Consider the following 21,605-nt stretch of genomic DNA (forward strand, 5'->3'; position numbering starts at 1 on the left):
ATTGCTTAAATCAGGTTTTTCGTTTTGTGTATTTTTTTCTTTTTCAAAATTACAATCTTTATTAAAAAACAAAAGTAGCAATCTTCCAATTTTCACACTGGCCAATGGGCCTTTTTTAAACTCATATTTCACATTCTTTCAAGAAGAGTTTTTAGTAGGCTCCTTATCAGCAGAGATAGGATTACAGTGACAGGTAACACCATCAATCACATTAGGCCAGGTCACACCTGACCCTTTTCCTCCTCCCTTCCTTGCTTTGCACATGCTCATTAGATGCTTCAGTACAACAAAAATGGTCATTGTTCACTATGGATAATGTACATGTGGATATCCTGAAACGACAGGAAGTTAGAATTTAAAAAAGAACACATTATTGTAAGATGTCTGTTTTTGTCTTTTAAATACATTTAGCACAAAAACTTGTTTTAAAGAATTTTCTCATGACACATTAACTTCAAAAAGTGAATCTGTCAACAGGATTTCACACCCCAAACTATATGATCATGTCGCTCTTTCAAAGACAAATCCAGCAATACATTTACATGGTCAGTCTGTACTTCCATTACTGAGTTGTGAAGTCTTACTGACAAATTCCCTTTGAGGCTCCTATACACATTATACTAAAGAAAATCAAATCAGCAGACTGTCTAATGTGTATCGGGGCCTCCGACACTCCATTGACAGATATTATCAGGGAGGAGAAGGATCTGCATGTTGGAATGAGCGATTCTTTTGTTCCCCCATTAAACTCCGGTAGAACGTCTCTGGCGGCAGCAGTTCTCTAATAGAAAACATAGGAACACTTCACCGAGCTAAGCAATCCTGTTTACAGGGGATTCGAAGGAGAAAAATGTCAGCCAAACAATTGGTCGAACTGAACCCTAATGTATATGGGGCAATAATGCAGGATTTCCCACAGATACCATCAACAGAGAATTCATTATGATCATCCCATTATTCTGATTCTCATAGGAATGCAGGAGAGGCAAATCAGAACAACCTCTTGACTGCAAAAGACCTTCAGAAAGATTTAGCAGACTCTGGAGTTGTGGTACATTGTTCTACTGTTCAGAGACATCAGCACAAATATGGCTTTCATGGAAGACTCACCAGAAGAAAACCTCTCCTGCGTCCTCAGCATAAAATTTAGCATCAGAAGTATGCAAAAGAACATCTAAACAAGCCAGATGCATTTTGGAAACAAGTCCTGTGGACCGATGAGGTTAAAATTGAACTCTTTGGTCACAATGATCAAAGGTATGTGTGATGAAAAAAGGGCACAGAATTTCAGGAAAAGAACATCTAACCAGCCATTATGCATGGGGTTGCATCAGTAATGCTTTGGGGTTGTGTTGCAGCCAATGGCACTGGGAACATTTCACGGGTAGCGGGAAGAGAGGATTCAATGAAATTTCAAGAAATTCTTGATGTAAACATAACACCATCTGTAAAAAAGCTGATGTTGAAAAGAGGATGGCTTCTACAAATGGATTATGATCCTAAAAACACGTCAAAATCCACAATAGACTACCTCAAAAGATGCAAGATGAAGGTTAAAAATGGCCCTCACAGTCCCCTGATCTGAACATCATTGAAAATCTGTGGCTAGACCTCAAAATAGCAGCGCATGCAAGACGCCCTATCAATCTCACATAAATGGAAGAATTTTCCAAGGAAGAATGGATTAAAATCCCTGAAACAAGAATTAAAAATCTCTTGTCTGGCTACAAAAAGTGTTTACAAACTGTGATAGCTGCAAATGAGGGTGCTAGCAGATACTAACCATGCAGGTAATTTTTAAAATGTAAAAAATGACAATACACATATTTTGTCGAAACTACAAAGAAAATGTGTCATGTTTAACTTTAGCCCTTTTAGAGATCATTTCATCTTCAACTTGCTGAACTGTTCGCAATAACAGTAATTTTGACCAGGGGGTGCCTAAACTTTTACATGACACTGTAACTAAATGTCTAACCAGATACCTCACAACTGTTGAGTGTTCAGCACTTACGGCAATTGCTATTTTAAGTCAATAACCTATCCTTGCCCAGTCCTTTGTGTATGCACAGAAATATTCTCCTGGTGAAGCCCATTAGTGTTCCCACACAGTTTAGTACCCATTTAATGGCCCACACAGTGGAATCTTCCCAGTCTGATGCCTCCACACACTATAATCCTCCGTCCACACAGTATAAGGGCCAAACAGTACTCAAGGGGTGACTCCTTTTGGAAACCACCATTACCACCATATTAAGTGGCCCTTTAAGTCAATATCCAGCTCTTTATGAGTTTACAGATATGACAAGGGAAATACCAAGGCCAGGTATCCATCCACAGACAGCTGTTTCAGGGTGTTGCCCCTCATCAGTGTGGACTAGGATTCTGGCTAGGTGGGAGCAATGCCTAGTGGATCAACATCACAAAACAATCACTGACCTCAGGGAGACCAGTCAAAGAAAGCACTGCGGCAGCCGGCAAAGGCGCTCAATCAGTGAAATCCTAGGTGCAATGCTCCCTGGGAAATACAAATATGCAAATAAAGTCCGTGGAGCCTCATTTAAGAGTCTCAAACATGGGACTAGCCAGATCTTCCTCCAGGGAACGACCCAGCCAAGGGGTGACTCCTTTCGGAAACCACCATTACCACCATATTAAGTGGCCCATTAAGTCAATATCCAGCTCTTTACGAGTTTACAGATATGACAAGGGAAATACCAGACTGCTGTTTCGGGGTGTTGCCTCTCATCAGTGTGGAGTAGGATTCTGGCTAGGTGGGAGCAATGCCTTATTGGACCAACATCATGAAACAATCACTGACCTCAGGGAGACCAGTCAAAGAAAACACTGCGGCAGCCGGCAAAGGTGCTCAATCAGTGAAATCCTAGGTGCAATGCTCCCTGGGAAATACAAATATGCAAATAAAGTCTGTGGAGCCTCATTTAAGAGTCTCAATCACGGGACTAGCCAGATCTTCCTCCAGGGAAGGACGCAGCCAAGGGGTGACTCCCTTCGGAAACCACCATTACCACCATATTAAGTGGCCCTTTAAGTCAATATCCAGCTCTTTACGAGTTTACAGATATGACAAGTGAAATCCTCCGTCCACACAGTATAAGGGCCAAACAGTACTCACGCAACAGTGCAATATCTCCACAGTATATTCCTATCACGCAATCTAATGTCCCCCACACATAGCTCTACTACATCAGCAAACACACAGCTCTGCTACATCAGCACAAACTACTCTGCAACATCAACGCACACAGTTCAGCTACATCAACACAACTGGCTACATCTATACACACAGCTCTGGAACACTAAAACACACAGCGGTCAGCTTCATTTACAGACACAACTCTGCAACAGCAACACAAATACACAGCTATGCAACATCAATACACACACACATCAGTATATAACACACACCTTGCCTGTGTACTACACCTACTCTACTCTGCCTAATCTTGTGACCTGACAACCTGACAATGTCATGTTACCAAAGGTCCAGACAGGGCTTTCCATAGACAGAATGATGGAGGAAGGGCCTGTCCACTCCTTGCTCCACCATTATATTCAGCTGTTTCTGGGGGGTCACAGATGCAGCTGAAGTGGGGACGTAATTGTGACCTCTCGGGACAGTGGTACAACTCCCCACTGGAGTAAGCCCCGCTGGATCTGGGACATGCTCTGGGAGTGTTCTATAAGTAGTTATTGATAGGGAATACTGGCCTTGGTAAACATAGTATATGGCATTAACCTCCTAGTAGATTCCAAAAAAGAAAAACAGTTCCATGATTCAATTGAGATGCACTGTCAGGAAATTTAAATTCAGTTTAAATTAAAATATCAAATTAAAGGTCAAAGTTAATAAAAACCCATCTAATGATGTAATATACAGTACTGTACAAAAGTTTTAGGCAGCAGTAGAAAAAATGCTATAAATTAAGAATGCTTTCAAAAATAGAAAAAATTCCAATTCAAAGTTTTATTGGTTTTTATAAAGGAAAATTATAAACAAACAATCCGCAATCAAGAGACCGGCAAATGCAAAACCATAAAGCGGGTTATTTAACAAATCCATAACTAAAATACACAAAGGGTGTCTATGTCATAACACACGTTCAATTGACACTATATTGATAGGTATAAATGAGAATTGAAAGATAGAAAAGCATGGGGGAGAAGGGGAGAAAAGGTAGACCAAGGAGATCAAGGTGACTTATCAGATGAATAATCAACCTATGACATAGTATAGGTGGAGAAAGACTGACCAAACCAAAGGTTGGAGATGTTTTATTATCGGGTAAAGCATAGGAAGATGGCATTCCATGAGTCATCCTACGATACTTTGATAGTTTGGAGAAGAGAGAAAGGATACCCAATGAAACTACTTGTAAGCAACTGCATTTACTGTATTTCTTCTAGTGTTTAAGCAATCAGAGATTCCATAGGGTGTGAGATTGCTATCTCTGCAAACCTCTATTACCATAGAGGGGGCCTCTATATTCTTCCAGTGACGAGGGATTAATGTTTTCGCAGCTTGAAGTACCGTAGGTGTTTTAGCAGTGATTTTTTTATAGACACATTTGGACATAGGGAACATGTATAAAAGAACTACTTCTGAGGTTTTAGGAATTGCTACACCTGTCATCTCCTGATTGGCCTTGATAACCTACCCCCAGAAATCATTTAAAACTGAGAAGGACCACAATATATGCGACATTGGCCCTTTGTGAGTCCCACATCGCCAGCATAGATCAGAAATTTCTGGGAACCATTTATTCAAGATTGTGGAAGCACCTGGAGGGAGCTATCACACTAGGAATGTATATTGTTTTATTGTTTTGAGTGTTTGCTTTACACTATAAGACACTATAGGCAGGGTGGAGCTTGAAACAGAACAAGTATCTTGTGCGAACCGGACCCGTAATTTAGACTTGGAGCAATGTAACAAGTCAAGAATCCTTGCTTGAGAGGATGCAGGAACGGTTTGCAGAAGATATAATAGTCTGGTTAGCACTGTCATGTTAAGGATATGTATTCTGCCAAACCACGGCAAATCTCCCCAGTACCAAGAACTCAGATCTTCCTCTAGTCTGGACAAAAATGACAGTTTATCTTTATCAATGAACAAAATGCAAAGTGAATGAATAAAAGAGAAATCTAATCAATATTTGCCATGACAACACTTTACCTTCAAAACTACATCAGAGCTTCATTTCCTCTAGGCCCACTTGAACACAATCGCTGAACGAACTTGGCAGTGAGGTTGTTTGAAACATCTTGGCTAACTAACCACAGATCTACTATGGTTATAGGCTTGTGCAAATCCTTCCATCACTTCATGTAATCCCACACAGATTCGATGATATTTAGATTAGGGCTCTCTTGAGGTTATATATCAACACTTCCAGGACTCCTTGTTATTCTTTTCTCAGCATGGAGGACACCATTAATTTTCACCAAATTTTGCGTTTCTGTGCGGTCGCCACTTACATCAAAACGCCGCATGCGAACGCATCCACATACAACGCTTGTCCCTGCGTACCCAGTGTTAAAGAAAGGTACACAGGGAAATGCAGGATGCATGCGGCAGTAGGCGGAGCATGGGCGGAGCTTCAGGGAGGAAGAAAGGAGGAAGTAGGCAGCCATCCGCAGCCCTCCTGAACGCAAATGTGAAACCAGCCTTAAGCCTCTTTCACACTTCAGTTTTTTGTGTCAGTTAAAATCCGCCAAAAAGTTGGACAAGCGGATCCGTTCCTAACTGATGTGAACGGATGCCACAGGATCCGTTTTTTGACGGATCCGCAGATTGAGGAAATTTAAAGGAATCGCTGGGCGGGAAAAGGAGAGAGAGAGAGAGAGAGAGAGAGGGAGAGAGAGAGAGAATTTCAGGGTTAATTTTCTCCCTGACTTCCTGTCTCCGGGCATGCGCACTGGAAAATGCGGATCCAACCACAAAAAAACCGTTGCATGGTCCGTCCAGGCATGCCGGTGGATGAAAAAAATTTAATGCAACTCAAAGGTGAAAAAAACGGATCCGTAAAAAAAAATTGCGGATCCGTTTTTTTCAAAACCTGGCGTATTTTGACTGATTGTCAAAAACGGAAGTGTGAAAGAGGCCTTAGTGGGGCTGGGGGATTAAGGCCCACAGATTATTATTGGGTCAATGTTCTGTCCCTAGTGCACCGATATTACAGCTGATAAACCAGTTTAAGGTATTTAGTGGTTCATGGATATAGAAGTTAGTAATCAGAATGAAATCCTTTACATTGCTGACTGTCTTCCAGGAACAAGAACACACAACATGGCTTATAGTACAATATGACTTAGCTATTTAATTCTATGACTAGACAGCTTTATTATTTATAATATCTAAGATGTAATCTCTTGTGATTCACTCCTTATATAAATAATACGGTTTCTTAAAAATAATCTGATTTAGGTAATTATTAAAAGACTAAAAATCTTCCTATGGTGTTGAGTAGTGTCATGGTGTCAGATAAGCACCCCCTGCCCTCAATCACCTGGTATCTCAAGGGAGCTATGATTAATCTCTTCTCCAGCTAAGTTCTGTGGATGAGATTAAGCATCAGAAGCTCATGTGAGGAGATTGCTCAATGTTCCGGCTGCACATTTTGGCTTATACTTGCGCTATTACCATTATTATGTAGAAGTAAGAAAACAGTATCACATGGAGCGTTTTCCCCAGAGTGAGTATTTTCTGATCTGTATCAGGCAAGTCCCGTCCATACACTGATGGGACATATAGACAGAGAAGTCCTCGGTTTAGGGCATTAAATTTTCTATTCAGGGCTCTCTGTCTGGACTTTCTCCTCTGCACATCACTGTATTGGGTAGATGGAATTGCAAGTCTCACTTCTCTTGTATTTCTCATTTAGCCAAACATCCTACATATTTTTCTAAATCCCCATTTTCTGCTTGTCTTTAAATGTTATACTATGTTGTCTGTATATGCTGAAAACTTTGAAGTCAGACTTGTCAGGTGATCTGATTAGTCCTCTTTATGAGGTTCTATTAACATCTGGCTGTAGTAATACATTGAACATGTAAAGAGATTCTCCACTTTGAACAATTCCTACTTGTTAGGGCGGATTACATTATGTCCGAATGTTCCTAGAAATGCTCATTTCCCATTAACTGTGATCACCCCCATAAACGAGCAAAATGCTTGTTCGTTAGGGAAATCATCTTTTGACTTGCTTAAAAAAAATCATTGTTCTCGGCAGCACATTGTCCTTTGTAAACTGGACATATGCTGACGAGAACCATGTCAGCCTATGTACACAGAATAATCTGTTACCAATTGTTCTGTTGGCATCAGGAGCATTGTCGGCTTATCTAACAGGCTTTAAGGCAACCGCCCATCTGAAAACTTGTGGTTCGAAAGTCATTTAATGTGACCAGTTGACCAGTTTAAACCCGGCCCTAGAATGAAACCTTGACGTTAAGTTATTGACAAATTGTTGCTGATGGGACCTCCATGGATCAACTGTACTCTGCATAAACCTGACAATAGGTGTTGTTTTCCTGTAGCGCCACCATAGGGCAAATTAAGTATTACACTGAATTGCCTGTGTAATGCAGGACAGGATAGGATCTCCAGAGCTAGATACGATCGTTAAAAACCGCTCTCCACCAAATCCAAGACAGGAGACTCCCGAACAGAGGACTCCCTCTAGTAACTATTAATTCTCTAATCAGGTATATGAAGATGGATTTTGTAAGCTAGACAACCCTTCAAGTTTGTTGCGTATGCCAATAAGTATATTCAGCAGCTACAATATGTGAAGTGATTTTTTTATTCCTGCTGGCCACTAATTACCGCTGAACAGGGTTTACAATGTGAAAATGGAACTTTAGTTTTTACCGTTGCAGCAGATCACGTAATCAGTAGCATATGCAGTGGACTATGTTTCACCTCTTCCCAAATAAACTCAGTGGTCCCAGTGGTTGAGCCTGCATGTCAAAAGTACATGTCACATCCTACCATTGCATTATATGTCTAAGATGGGACAACCACTTTACAGTGAAACTAATGGACCACCATATTTGCTTTGCTAATTGCAAGTTTTCAAGTTACAGTAAATCAAAATGAATTTAATTAACCATCAACAGCTCTCAGGTCACACGCTCATATACACTTTGTTTTATGAAATAAGCTATGATCTCTCTCAGTTTTTTCTTTCTTATATTAATGTAATCTTGGTGTTTCTCTTCCGATTAGCACATGGTGCCCACCACAGGATAACATACATTTACAAAGTCCAGAAATAGAAGGCGAGCACCATCACAATAGTCCACACATCCGAACCATCATATGTATATAAAAGAGACGCAGCCGGCAATACAACTGTTTTACCCTTAGGTGCACATTCATGGAAAATTAGCGAATTCACATAGCGAAAAATAGTAGAAAAGGATGGCACTCACTGGGTAGTGTAGTCAAGGCTTTATTATAAAAGCATATCAACGGGAGAACGGGTGTAAAAAGGAGATAGCAACAACAATCGTTTCAAAACAATCTCCTTTTTGCACCCGTTCTCCCATTGATATGCTTTTATAATAAAGTCTTGACTACACTACCCGGTGAGTGCCGTTCTTTTCTACTATTTTTTGCTATAACATACATTTACATTACAAATGCAATATATTTGGAAGGGAACCCTTAAGTACAGTTCTTTTATAAGGATTCAATCCAGTCAAAAAATCTTGTTGATTTCACTTTATTCTTCAGGTCTTACTCTAGCACTTCTCTTGAAGAAACCATGAAGAAAGTTGAAGAGCCTCCAACTCCACCGCCAAGACCGCAAAAAACACATTCAAGAGCTTCTTCTTTGGACCTAAGTAGAATCATACAGCATCACTCTCCAGGTTGGTATATTTTAAATCTCTTCTGTTTTAACCTTTCCTGGATGTAAATATAATTATCATTATTATTGGTGCCGCACAAAGTGTTGTAAAATATGGCAAAATATGTTCAAATGCAGTACATATATATAGTTTCATAGTTTTTAAGGTTAAAGGTAGACATAAGTCCATTGAGTTCAACCTGTAAACTAACATGTTGTTACGGAGGAAGGCAAAACCCCTTTGAGTTGGATACTAATAGCTCCATATTAGGGGAAAAGAATTCTTTCCAAAGGCATCAATATATGTGCAAAACATTCGTGCTCAACATAATAGTGAGACAAGGGATGAACTAGGATATCCATTGGACTGGAGGGTTGTGCACACTATGTACAGTACCAGCTGAAGAAGTGATATTAATATCAAAGCCCCCATAATAGATAAAAGTTGGCCGAATCCACCAATGATCCTCTGATGTGTATGAGAGCTTCCCAACTCTCCCCTGACAATCAAGGGAGCGAAGGATGAGGTTGTTGAAATTTTGTTAGCCGAACCTTTTGTTTTTAGGGAATCGGGAGAGATAACTGTTTGGCAGACCTTTTGTATGACAGCTGAATGGTTTTGGCATATTAGTATTTTTTTGTGTCTGTAGGACTGAAGCTTAGGGGAATTGTAGACTGCCTGTGATAGTGAATTTCATAGTAAGGGGTAAGCACAGGAGAAGTAATGGAGGTGAGTGTATGAAGAAAATGAAAGGAAAAAGATCATCACTTGTAAAGTTATTGAAGAGAGCACATGTTATAAAGGGCTTTGTATGTTAGATACATAGTATTGTATTCCCTGTGATGGATTGACATAGGAGAGAGGCCCCAGTGGAAAGAGAGATTGGGGCATAGAGGATAGTTTGCAGCTCTTGAGTTTCTTGACATGGTTAATTGGGTGGCCTTACCAAAAAAACTTTAGCCCCTTGTTGTTGTTTTTTTGCATAATAGTAATATATCATCATATTGTGAATCTCAAACCAGAGGTGCTTTAGGAGGACTGTAGCCATTTACTGAGAATTATCTTTGCTTTCGTAGATTAAACTGTGATTACAGCACGCTGCAGTGTTAAATGTAAAAAAAGACGCATAAATTCTCATATCCGGCAGCCGGCAAGATTAGACTGTAATTTACTCTGCAGAAATCTGTAGTTAGCTGTAATTCACCTTCAATTAACTTAATTACAAAGGGTTGTGTAGAAACAGATCTGCATTATACTGTGTTCATACGCTGAAAATGAAAAAGTCATTTGCCACAGGAACTATATACCACTATATTTGTGGTGTGAATTATATCTGTAGGCTTTTCGCTCCTTTACTTGTCACTATGTTGTTGGGCTACATGAAAGATGTGGTTGGCTTATGAACATACGCTTTTGTCACGTGAATACTGCCATGCTATGGCTTAAAGAGGTTGTCCAATACTTTTACATTGATGGCCTGTCCTTAGGATAGATCAACAATGTCTGATCGTACGGGGTCTGACACCCTGCACCCCTGCTGATCAGCTGCTATCGGTGGTGACTACCGCCAGCCAGAACTGCTCAATTGCCGAGCTGCTCTATCTACTTGTAGTGGCTGCCGCGGGGTACTGCACCTCCGCCTCCTATTGATTTGAATAGTATGCAGATGTGTATTATCCTGCAGCAGCCACTACAAGTAGACGGAGCAGCTTGGCAAGTGAGCAGTTGGCGGCGGGGTGCCGGGTGTCAGACCCCGGATGATTAGACATTGATGGCCTATTCTAAGGATAGGCCATCAATATAAACATAGTGGACAACCTCTTTAATGATTAAAGACAAGCATTCTTCACGCAGATACAATTATTTGATTATTAGTCCATGTAAAAGTGCTAAATTATATTTCTGTATCATTATATAAATGTTTTAATTGATTTCATCTGACCCATGAAGATATGACATCCTCGTGAGATAATTCCTTTCTCTGGTTTACATAGCACCTAGAACAGGATGGATACCTCCTCCACCTGCACTACCTCCAAGACCATGTGTGTCACAGGTAGTATCTCAGGTAGTATTTCTATTTAGTTAAACTAAGACAAAAATAAATACTATGAGCCTGATCTATCAAAACTTTTACGCCAGTGTTCAGGTATAAAAAACCTATGAAAAATCTCGTAATTTTGGCAAAACTGGAGGCTGCTCTAAAATTGTGCGACTTTTGGCATTCTCACTCCAATTTCACACAACTCTGACAAAGTGAGTGCAGCTAGGGCCGGACAGAGTCATGGCAGCCACCGCTCGTCAAATTCATGAGGAACGGGGGCATTCGTTACTCCACAAATCTTACTACAGGGACTCAAGAAGGATTTGTGATGAGGTGAACACAGAGGTGTATGCCACTCATCTGGCACTACTGATTCATGAAGTATGACTTCAGCACATTTTCTCATCAAGACCGGCGAGAACACATCCTACCTGCTGCCATTCCAGGCACCTACGAAACTGATTAGCAGGCTCGGTGCAATGTCATATGTGCATCATACTGCAACAATGACATAGCGGCAAGCCTACAAATCAGGGGCTTTCCAGCAGATAGGAGGCAATTTGCACAGCTCCTGTCCAGTGGAAATGAACTAGTGACGGGTCTTGCAAATTTATTTGATCATCTCTTGTATCTTTTTATGATTTATTCTAAAGAAATGTATAGATACAAATGTGCAATAGTAACAGTTGATACAGTTTTATACAGTAAGCACTGGGCCATTTTTAATAACATATATTTTTTAATTCTTACATCAATATATTTTTCTTGCATGGCTCCATATTAGGGAACTTCATGGTTTGTGTGCTGCTGTATGTGTTCTACCTACTGTAGTGCTATAATGTATGGAGCTTTCCTCTCCAATAAGAAATGTATATGTACCAAATGGTCACAATTTTTTATATGTTGGAATTGTACATGACGTTGGTATTGTCAAGTATTTACCTCGTAAGGGGATATCAAGCGTCTTGACTTATCCCCAAAAACACCACCGTGACCATAAAATGACCACCCCCACCTCGGCGCCCACTAATACACAGACACCGGTATTTCTTTTGGAATTTTATGGCCACAGCAGCCTTTTATTATAACAATAAACAAACAAAACACTGTATCATAAACAACATGAGTACAATGAATTTAACCCTGGAAGGAGAAGTCCTTGAAGCCACAAGATCGTGGTGAAATAGTCCAAATATTGTGAACAACCCCCGACCATTTGCTCCCAGCCGTTACCCCACAGGCTCGGGAGCACCAGCACACCAATAGATGTTGTCCACAAACTCCTTGGGGATCCGCCCTCTTCCGACGGAAAACTCCCCATCCACCTTTCACCAGATCACGACCAGCATACCTTTAAACGAAGGAGACCCTACCCACAGAGTCTCCAAAACCAATTTCCACCGACTTCAAGGACTCCCCCTCCCCCAAAACCGCCATGACCCAAAATAGAATCACGTACTACTAACCCAAAAGAAAAAGGGAGGGAGGGTGGGACTGTTCAGGAGCTGGGAAAACAGGAACAGAGGGCGGGCACCCCCCAGACCCTGCCTTAAATACCCCATAGCTCCCCCTCCCCTTTAACCCTTCCCCTTCCCTCACTAACTTCCAACCCCCCGTCATGTTGGCCTCCGCCCACGCCTCCTCCAGGGGGTTGGGAGGCTCACTCCGGCCATTTCTTGACGTTGGTATTGTCAAGTATTTACCTCGTAAGGGGATATCAAGCGTCTTGACTTACCCCCAAAAACCCCACCGTGACCATAAAATGACCACCCCCACCTTGGCGCCCACTAATACACAGACACCGGTATTTCTTTTGGAATTTTATGGCCACAGCAGCCTTTTATTATAACAATAAACAAACAATAAACACTGTATCATAAACAACATGAGTACAATGAATTTAACCCTGGAAGGAGAAGTCCTTGAAGCCACAAGATCGCGGTGAAATAGTCCAAATATTGTGAACAACCCCCGACCATTTGCTCCCAGCCGTTACCCCACAGGCTCGGGAGCACCAGCACACCAATAGATGTTGTCCACAAACTCCTTGGGGATCCGCCCTCTTCCGACGGAAAACTCCCCATCCACCTTTCACCAGATCACAACCAGCATACCTTTAAACGAAGGAGACCCTACCCACAGAGTCTCCAAAACCAATTTCCACCGACTTCAAGGACTCCCCCTCCCCCAAAACCGCCACAACGAGGGGCCTTTGAACGCCTCAATGACCCGAGACCCCCACAACCCGCCAAGCGACAGCCTTCTCTATACCCTCCTGAAGGGCAAGGGCCCAAATATCGGAACCCACTGCATTCAAGTGAATCCCATCCGCCAACCAGTAATCGCCCTCACCCTTCTCCAAATCAAAATGTCGCACGGCAACTCCCCCGTTTTTAACTATAAAAGCGGACACCGCTCTGTTGACCTTGATCCTGGCCCGGTTGACCTTTTCCAACGATCTCATGGACCGCCAACGCCTGCGTGGCACGATCTCCGACCACACAATCGTGACTTCCCGATAAGTCACCCACAACCGCAAACAATCTTGCTTAATATCCTTGATCAACTCCCGGAAGGGACGGACAGCCAAATTATTACCCCCAGCATGAATAACGAGAACATCTGGTGCCCGGTCCAAACGAACACACTCATGAATTTACGGCAACACCCGACGCCACACCAGGCCCCTAAAACCGATCCACCGCACCACCGCCGCCGATCTGGAAATTCCCAACTGTCTGCCGTCGTTCCTGACATCGGCTCTCACCGCTCCCCAGTAAACAAAGGAGTGACCAAATATCCAGACCAGCTGTGGTTCCGTACCTGAAACACAAAACGACACTCACAGAAACATATCGCAAAGAAAACGCTCCAATACTTGTAACATTTAATCTACCCCATGGACCACACCAACCGGGCACACCTCCTGCACACCTGAAGGCCGAACATAACTACGATAACGATTAGACCTCCACCCGCCGATGCGCTGTATGAAAGAGGGACCCAAACCACGCTCAGCTGCCTCAGTCGCCGCACCAATCCGAAAAGAATGAGAAGCAAACCTAGAATAATCCAATCCCAAACACCGAATTGACTTCTTAAACACTGCGCCAAACTGATATCGAGACAGACTTCCACCGTCTGCGTGACACAACAAAGATCCGCCCAGACTAGGACGAAGGTCCCAAAATCTACGCAAACACTGAGCCGGGCACATTCCGGAACCAGACACAACACCCAACACAACTCGACGGCCTTTTCCAGACTGGTCCGTTTTTGACCTACGTAGCCAAAATTCGACGCCCTGAGAAGTCAAAGTCACACCCCTGGCTAACAACCCGCCCACAGACTCTTTATTGTGAGACACAAGTTCCCCAATCCGCAGTGCCCCAAAAAATGCAAAGGAAAAAGCCAGACGAAACAACGCAACCTCATAACCATCCGCGCATACCGATCCCAGAACCAGTCCCAATTGCTCAAGCATATTAAACGACACGGGCCGCCTTAAATCACCCCCCCCCCCCGAAAACGGTGAAAACCTTTCACCGCCTGTCTAACCAAAAACGTTTTCATCAAATCCTTGTACCCGCGCAACCGAAAACTGAAAGACAATCCGGCCAACAAACGTGTCACCTTTGCCCGAGACCAACCTTCGTTTGCGCCCTGCCCCAACCATGACAACAACAGACCCTCTTGCTCAAGCCTGACCCCACTGGTGGAGCCAGCTGTAAGGACCTCTTCCCACGTACACCACACATTCCGGTAGGCCTCCCAGGTTTTTGGTGCCAAAGACGATACGATCAGTGACTCCGCGGCTCGTAAGCCACCCTCCACAATTCCTCCGGACAAATCAAACCCTCGAACTCTGCCTCCGGGGCCAAGGAACGAAAACGATCCCACTGTAAGCGAGAGAGAGAGTCAGCTATCTCGTTCTTCACTCCAGGCACATGCGTCGCCGTCACATGCGCATTCAAAAACAAAAATTCTAGCACCAACTTCTGCAAAACTCTGACCACTGGAGGGGACGATGCAGTAAGACCATTAATCGCGCTCACAACCCCATGTTGTCGCAGTTGAAACGAACGCGCCGATTCCGAAACTCCTGACCCCACAAATGAATAGCCACCAGAATCGGAAAAATCTCCAACAACGTGATGTTACGCACCAACCCCGCCGAAACCCAAGCAGCAGGCCACTGAGCGGCGCACCATTGCCCTCCCAAATAGGCACCAAAACCGAATCCGCCTGTCACATCCGTAAACAAATCCAAAGCATCGTTACAAACCACATCAGCCATTACCAACGAACGACCGTTGTACTTCTCCAAAAAGGACTCCCAAACCACCAAATCGGCCCTGAGCTCCGCCGACAATCTCACAAAATGATGAGGAGCCCGAACCCCCGAAGTAGCGCTAGCCAGCCTACGTGAAAAAACTCGACCCATCGGCATCACCCGACAAGCGAAGTTAAGCTTTCCCAACAGCGACTGAAGGTCCCGCAACGATATTTTCCGCAACCGACGTGCACGAACCACCTCAGACCTCAAATCATCAAGCTTGTCCTCCGGCAACCGAAATTCCCATTCAACAGTATCGATGACGATCCCCAGAAAACGCAAACACGTACTGGGGCCCTCAGTTTTTCCGGGAGCCAGTGGAACCCCGAACCGATCCGCCACCCACTCAATCGCTTTCAAAATCCTGAGACAACGTGAAGAATCCGCTGGGCCAATGCACAAGAAATCGTCCAAATAATGAACTATCGAATCACAACCAGAGACGTCGCATACGACCCACTCAAGAAAATAACTAAAAGCCTCAAAATACGCACAAGACAAGGAACAACCCATAGGTAAACACCTGTCTACAAAAAACCTGTCTTCCCAGAAACAGCCCAACAACCTTACGCTGTCTGGGTGAACCGGAAGCAAACGAAAAGCGGATTCAACATCAGTCTTAGCCATAAGGGCCCCGCGACCACATTTCCGGACCCAACTCGCCGCTTCATCAAATGAAGAGTATACCACTGAACAAATCTCCGGATCAATACCGTCGTTAACCGACCTCCCCCGTGGGTAAGACAAATGCTGAATGAGCCGAAACTTATTGGGCTCCTTCTTCGGAACCACCCCCAACGGGGAAACGACCAGATTCGGAAAAGGAGGGGACACGAAAGGGCCCGCCATGCGCCCCAATGAAACTTCTTTCCGGATCTTCTCCGAAACAACTGACGGATGCTCCAAAGCAGAGCGCAAATTTTTTAAAACAAACGGGATTTCAAACGGAGGACCTGGAATCCGAAAACCCTCCTGAAAACCTGAATACAACAGCCCCGCTCTTACCCTATCAGGGTATCTATTTAGATTGGGGACCATCCTTTCCAGATTCACTGGAGTCTCCCCCTTGCGAATTACCCCCGCCCGATTTGGACTTCCCTTTCTTGAAACACTTTGATGCCCCGTGTGAAGTACCGTTGCAGTTTGAGCAGAGGTGTTTAAATTTACAGTTGGCCCCAAACTTACACTGGCCGTCATTAAACTGCCAGCACACACCCGCCTTGTGCGTTCCCGACTGCCCTTGACCCCCACCACTCGTAGAGCTGGCAGTGCCGCTATTCTGGCTGGTGCTTCCAGCCCCCCCCAAGAAAGGAACTCCCAGACTTATTTTGCGCTATCACACGCATCCACAAGCCAATGTCTTTTTGGTCCCAGCGGAGAGCCGGACGCACAGCTTTCCTCTGACGAAACTGCTCGCCATACCGCAGCCACGCCTGACCGCCATAAACTCTATAAGCCTCCCCGATAGCATCCAAATAACAAAATAACGCGGAGCAATTATCAGGGGCCTGTTCCCCGATAACACTCTCCAAAATGGCAAATGCCTGCTGCCAATTTACAAATGTCTGAGGAATCAAGCGCCACCTCCGCTTTTCCTCCTCTTCCTTTTTGCTATCCTCTTTCTTACTTTTGTCCAAATTAAACTTCTCAAGAGGCAATAGCGAAAATATTTCCACATATTCATCCTTCCAAATCCGCTCTTTCGCCTCCTTTTTCAGATGGGCCCCCAACGAACCTTCAAAACACACATACACCTCGCCATGCGCCCGATCATCCAGATGCACATGACACTCCTTTTCCTTCTCAGTTTCCACCGACACTGACACCGGCGTGCCAACACAAGGGCCCGACGCAGCCGCGCCCTGACCCGCCAACCCGCCACCCTGTGGCCCAACCCACGCTGCTACCGGTGACGACCCAACAAAACCCTGCTTCAAACGTAAAAGCAAGCTGCGCACATCCGCCAACATATCACATACTCCCCCGGCCGACCCTGAACTGCTCAAACCAGCCTCAACCCCACCGCCCCCGGACTCTGCTAAGGGGCCCCCTACCACCACTGACGAAGACAAAAGCGGGTGACAAACAGGGGACATAGACGCATACTCACCGGGCTGCGAGGGGGCTGTGTGCCCTCCAGCCGGAAATCCTGGATCCTGGATCGAACTCACCGCCTCGTTGTTGCGGCCCGAACACCCCTGCAGACTGAGCCGGGGTAGGAGGCCTGATCCCCCCGACGGAACTGGGCCGTGGCACCCCCACAAATGAAGGCTCCGGCCTCCCCCCGCCAAGGGTCAATTCAGCCAAGCCATCGCGAGGCACCCGGTCGCTCAGGGCCCCCCACGGCAACTGGGAGCCCGACAGTGTCCTCCGCTCCAATCTTCTGGCAGCCGGCCCCGACTCCGCCGGGCTGCCCTCCGGTTCCGCTGCAGCCATAGGGCTGTGGCACATTCTCGGGGGGTCAGAGGCAAGCGCCGCTGCAGGGGCACCGCAGCAGCGCCCCCCCATTCCAGCTAGTTCCCCCCCACCGCTGGGGGACGCGACCCGACTCGGCCCTGCCGCCTGGCAGGCCGCCACTCTGCCGGCGGCCGAAGCGCCCGCCGAGGCAGGCCGCGCGGCACGTCCACCACTGCCGCGGCCCCCGAAGGACCTGGTGCTGCCGGAAGTCGGGCGCGCGCCGGCCCCGCCCCCTTCCTGCCCCGGGGCGAAGGTCCGGACGCGGCCGCAGGGCCTCGCCGCGTGAGAGGATTCCTCCCAGGCCGCGCACCCCCAGACGGGGAAGGCAGCGTCGCGCGACGCGAGGCCCGGGGAGCGGTGTCGGGGGATAGCCGCTCTGGAGGCCGCGCCCGCCGAGGCCTCCGTTCTCTCACCTCGGCCTGCCCCAGCGCTCGTTGAAGCAGGCCGGCCACCTGCACCTCCAGCCAGCCAGGAGGCTGCCCTGCCGCTGCCGCCCGCAGTCTGTCCAGGGCCTGGTCCACTCCCGACATCCCGGTAAGTTGTGGGACTGTTCAGGAGGTGGGAAAACAGGAACAGAGGGCGGGCACCCCCCAGACCCTGCCTTAAATACCCCTTAGCTCCCCCTCCCCTTTAACCCTTCCCCTTCCCTCACTAACTTCCAACCCCCCGTCATGTTGGCCTCCGCCCACGCCTCCTCCAGGGGGTTGGGAGGCTCACTCCGGCCATTTCTGAAAGAATTGTTCAGATTTCATGTGAAATCTGAAGCTCATGCAGGTACAGGCTACTACTATACATTACAAAATAAGGGCATACGTATGTTAGTAGCCTAATACTGAGATTTGCTACATTTGTGTGCCGTCTAGACAAGCTTGTGAGATAAGCAGTCTGGACTGTAGGTCAAGGCATTTTCTTTAGGCTAGTACATCATAACAAGCTCTCAGGACCGGAAAGACATTTTTACATCTCATAAGAGAAGAAACTATACTGTAGTTATACCTAACATTAATTATTTTATGTGTCTTGGCAGCTTTCTTACCCCAACAATAACACTGATCAAAAGATACACATTCATCAGACAACTTTTGCAGACTTCAAGTCACAAGAACAGGTATGGAAATTGCAAGCCTTAGTTTTCATGTTCCTGCTTTATTCTTATTCCAGATTTCCCAAATTCCTACAGATTTTTGGAGTGCCCGCCAGGGTCGTGGGGATACTTGGTACCGGGCCGGTTCTTAAGGGGATGAGTCTCTGCAGCAGTGACCCGGTTCGTGGCCCTGGGCGTCCAATGAAAAATGATGATTTAAGGGGAAATAAAGTTTATAAGAAATGATTCGTGACGCCACCTGTGGTACTCGGCTAAGGATGGCCAATGCTGCTTAAAGAGACCGCTGGGGCTGATGGTGATGCAGCAGAGTTGATACAGCTCTCCACAGGTAGAGCTTAGTCCCAGGGCAATTATATGGTTAAAGATGGTGATGATGGATGTAGTGCAGGGTGGATGGCACAGTAAATAACTCCGAGGACAAATCAGGGTGCAGTTTCCACACTTTTACGGTTTGAAGTGCAGGCCGGGGCACTAGTTACAGGTGACGATGGAGGTCCGGGGAGCCTAGAAGCAACTTAGGATCCACTAAGCCAGATGGGTTTTGAGGCCTCCTTACTGCGCTGTCCTGTGAGGTCCTTGCTGCCTAAAGCTATGCTCAGTCCTCTGTTCCTTATTGTTCTGAAGTACGTGCCCGTATGGCAGGCAGCTTGAGCCTATTGCAGGTGTCACTCCTTTATGGCGGTTCCGGACTCTGGTCTGCTGCTGTGCCTTAGGGTGTTTGCTGGGCCAGGAGATCTGCAATCCCCTGCCCTCTTGATTTAGCTGCTGGGACTATTGTACCCATCAGCCAAAGGCTCCGGCGTCCAGCTTCTAGCGCTGTACTCTGGAGTGAGCTTGATCACAGCTCCATTCCACAGGTTCTCTTTCACTTCTCCTCACTCCTCTCTTCACGCAGGCTCTGTCTCTTTCAGTCCCAGACACTGACTGACTGACCCCTCCTCCAGGCCAGAACTAATAGAGAAGCTCCCCTGAAACCGGGTTTAGAGCTCCCCCTTCTGGTCTGGAGTCAGGAAAAGTGTTGGATGTAAGTGTTATCTAGTCAGGGAACCCCTCCTTGCTTCCAGGCATGAAATCACTCCCCTGTGAGGGAGGCAATGCCACTGTGGCAACTGGACTCCTGGGGTGCCACATTTTGCAATATCTGTTAAAGTATCTCAAAATTTTATTTTATTTATCAAGGCTGTTAAGCCAGTGCATCTGTTTAAGGGAACATATTACTTAGGGAAGGAACATGGAACTGTTCTTACTTAATACTTACAGTATATAAAGTATCCTGAGAACCTTGTACTCCTTTCTAAAGATGGCTATACACACAGGGTCGGACTGGGGTGTCTGGGGCCCACCAGGGAAATGGACCTAGGGGCCCACCCTACAGTTATATGCAAATATCTGTCAGTCGTTATCCCCATTATAGTGGAGCATCGGCTGTAAAACACAGGCGGCTCCTGCACATCTAATATGCGCACCCATAACTGGGATGTATAATTACAGTAGCTTACATTAATGGGGTTCTTTGGTTAAAACAAGTTATCACTGATCCATGGGCTCCATAGGATAGGTGATCGCTTAGGTCCGACCATTAGAAACTGCACCGATTAGAAGAATGAGGAAGCTTTATCCCTGATAGGACACTTATCCCCATTTTAAAATGGAGTGGCATGTGGGATATCTGACCGAAGCTCCATTCATTCTCTTTGGGTCTTCTATGAAAAAACAAGTTCAGCCACTGAGGGAATGACTGGATCAGTGATCAAGTCAGACATGCCACTCCAGTCTAATGGGGATAAAAGCTCCACATTCTGCCGATTGGGTCCACATAGTCCACCATACAGTATTATGGGCACCACATAGTCCTCCATACAGTATTATGGGAAACCACGTAGTCTTCCATACAGTATTATGTGCACCTCATAGTCCAGCATACAGTATTATGGGCACCACATAGTCCTCCATACAGTATTATGGGCACCACATAGTCCGCCATACAGTATTATGGGCAACCACATAGTCCGCCATACAGTATTATGGGCAACCACATAGTCCGCCATACACTATTATGGGAAACCACGTAGTCTTCCATACAGTATTATGTGCACCTCATAGTCCAGCATACAGTATTATGGGCACCACATAGTCCACCATACAGTATTATGGGCACCACATAGTCCGCCATACAGTATTATGGGCAACCACATAGTCCGCCATACAGTATTATGGGCAACCACATAGTCCTCCATACAGTATTAGGAGCACCCACATAGTCCACCATACAGTATTATGGGAAACCACATAGTCCGCCATATAGTATTTTGAGCACCCACATAGTCCGCCATACAGTATTATGAGCACCCACATAGTCCGCCATACAGTATTATGGGCACCTCATAGTCCACCATACAGTATTATGGGCACCTCATAGTCCGCCATACAGTATTATAGGCAACCACATAGTCCACCATACAGTATTATGGGCAACCACATTGTCCACCATACAGTATTATGGGTAACCACATAGTCCTCCATACAGTATTATGAGCACCCACATAGTCCACCATACAGTATTATGGGAAACCACATAGTCCGCCATATAGTATTTTGAACACCCACATAGTCCGCCATACAGTATTATGAGCACCCACATAGTGCGCCTTACAGTATTATGGGCACCTCATAGTCCGCCATACAGTATTATTGACAACCACATTGTCCACCATACAGTATTATGGGCAACCACATAGTCCTCCATACAGTATTATGAACACCCACATAGTCCACCATACAGTATT

General features: G+C 45.5%; 1 protein-coding gene across 6 annotated transcripts in view; it reads left to right on the forward strand.

Moving 5' to 3' along the window:
• The window catches only part of REPS2 (RALBP1 associated Eps domain containing 2), a 301,690-nt gene that overhangs the window by 222,460 nt on the left and 57,625 nt on the right, over positions 1-21,605 (forward strand). For 2 of the 6 annotated variants that reach the window (XM_073574097.1, XM_073574104.1), the window contains exons 14-16: positions 8,762-8,898; positions 10,872-10,945; positions 18,742-18,822. In XM_073574097.1, the coding sequence (XP_073430198.1) occupies positions 8,762-8,898; positions 10,872-10,945; positions 18,742-18,822 (292 nt within the window). The remainder of the gene's footprint in view (positions 1-8,761; positions 8,899-10,871; positions 10,946-18,741; positions 18,823-21,605) is intronic. The other 4 variants (XM_073574130.1, XM_073574121.1, XM_073574109.1 and 1 more) reach the window with 3 other exon arrangements.

This window comes from Dendrobates tinctorius, unplaced genomic scaffold (assembly GCF_039654945.1).
Source record: "Dendrobates tinctorius isolate UK_male_01 unplaced genomic scaffold, ASM3965494v1 ptg000007l, whole genome shotgun sequence".
In the NCBI taxonomy this organism is placed as follows: domain Eukaryota; kingdom Metazoa; phylum Chordata; class Amphibia; order Anura; family Dendrobatidae; genus Dendrobates; species Dendrobates tinctorius.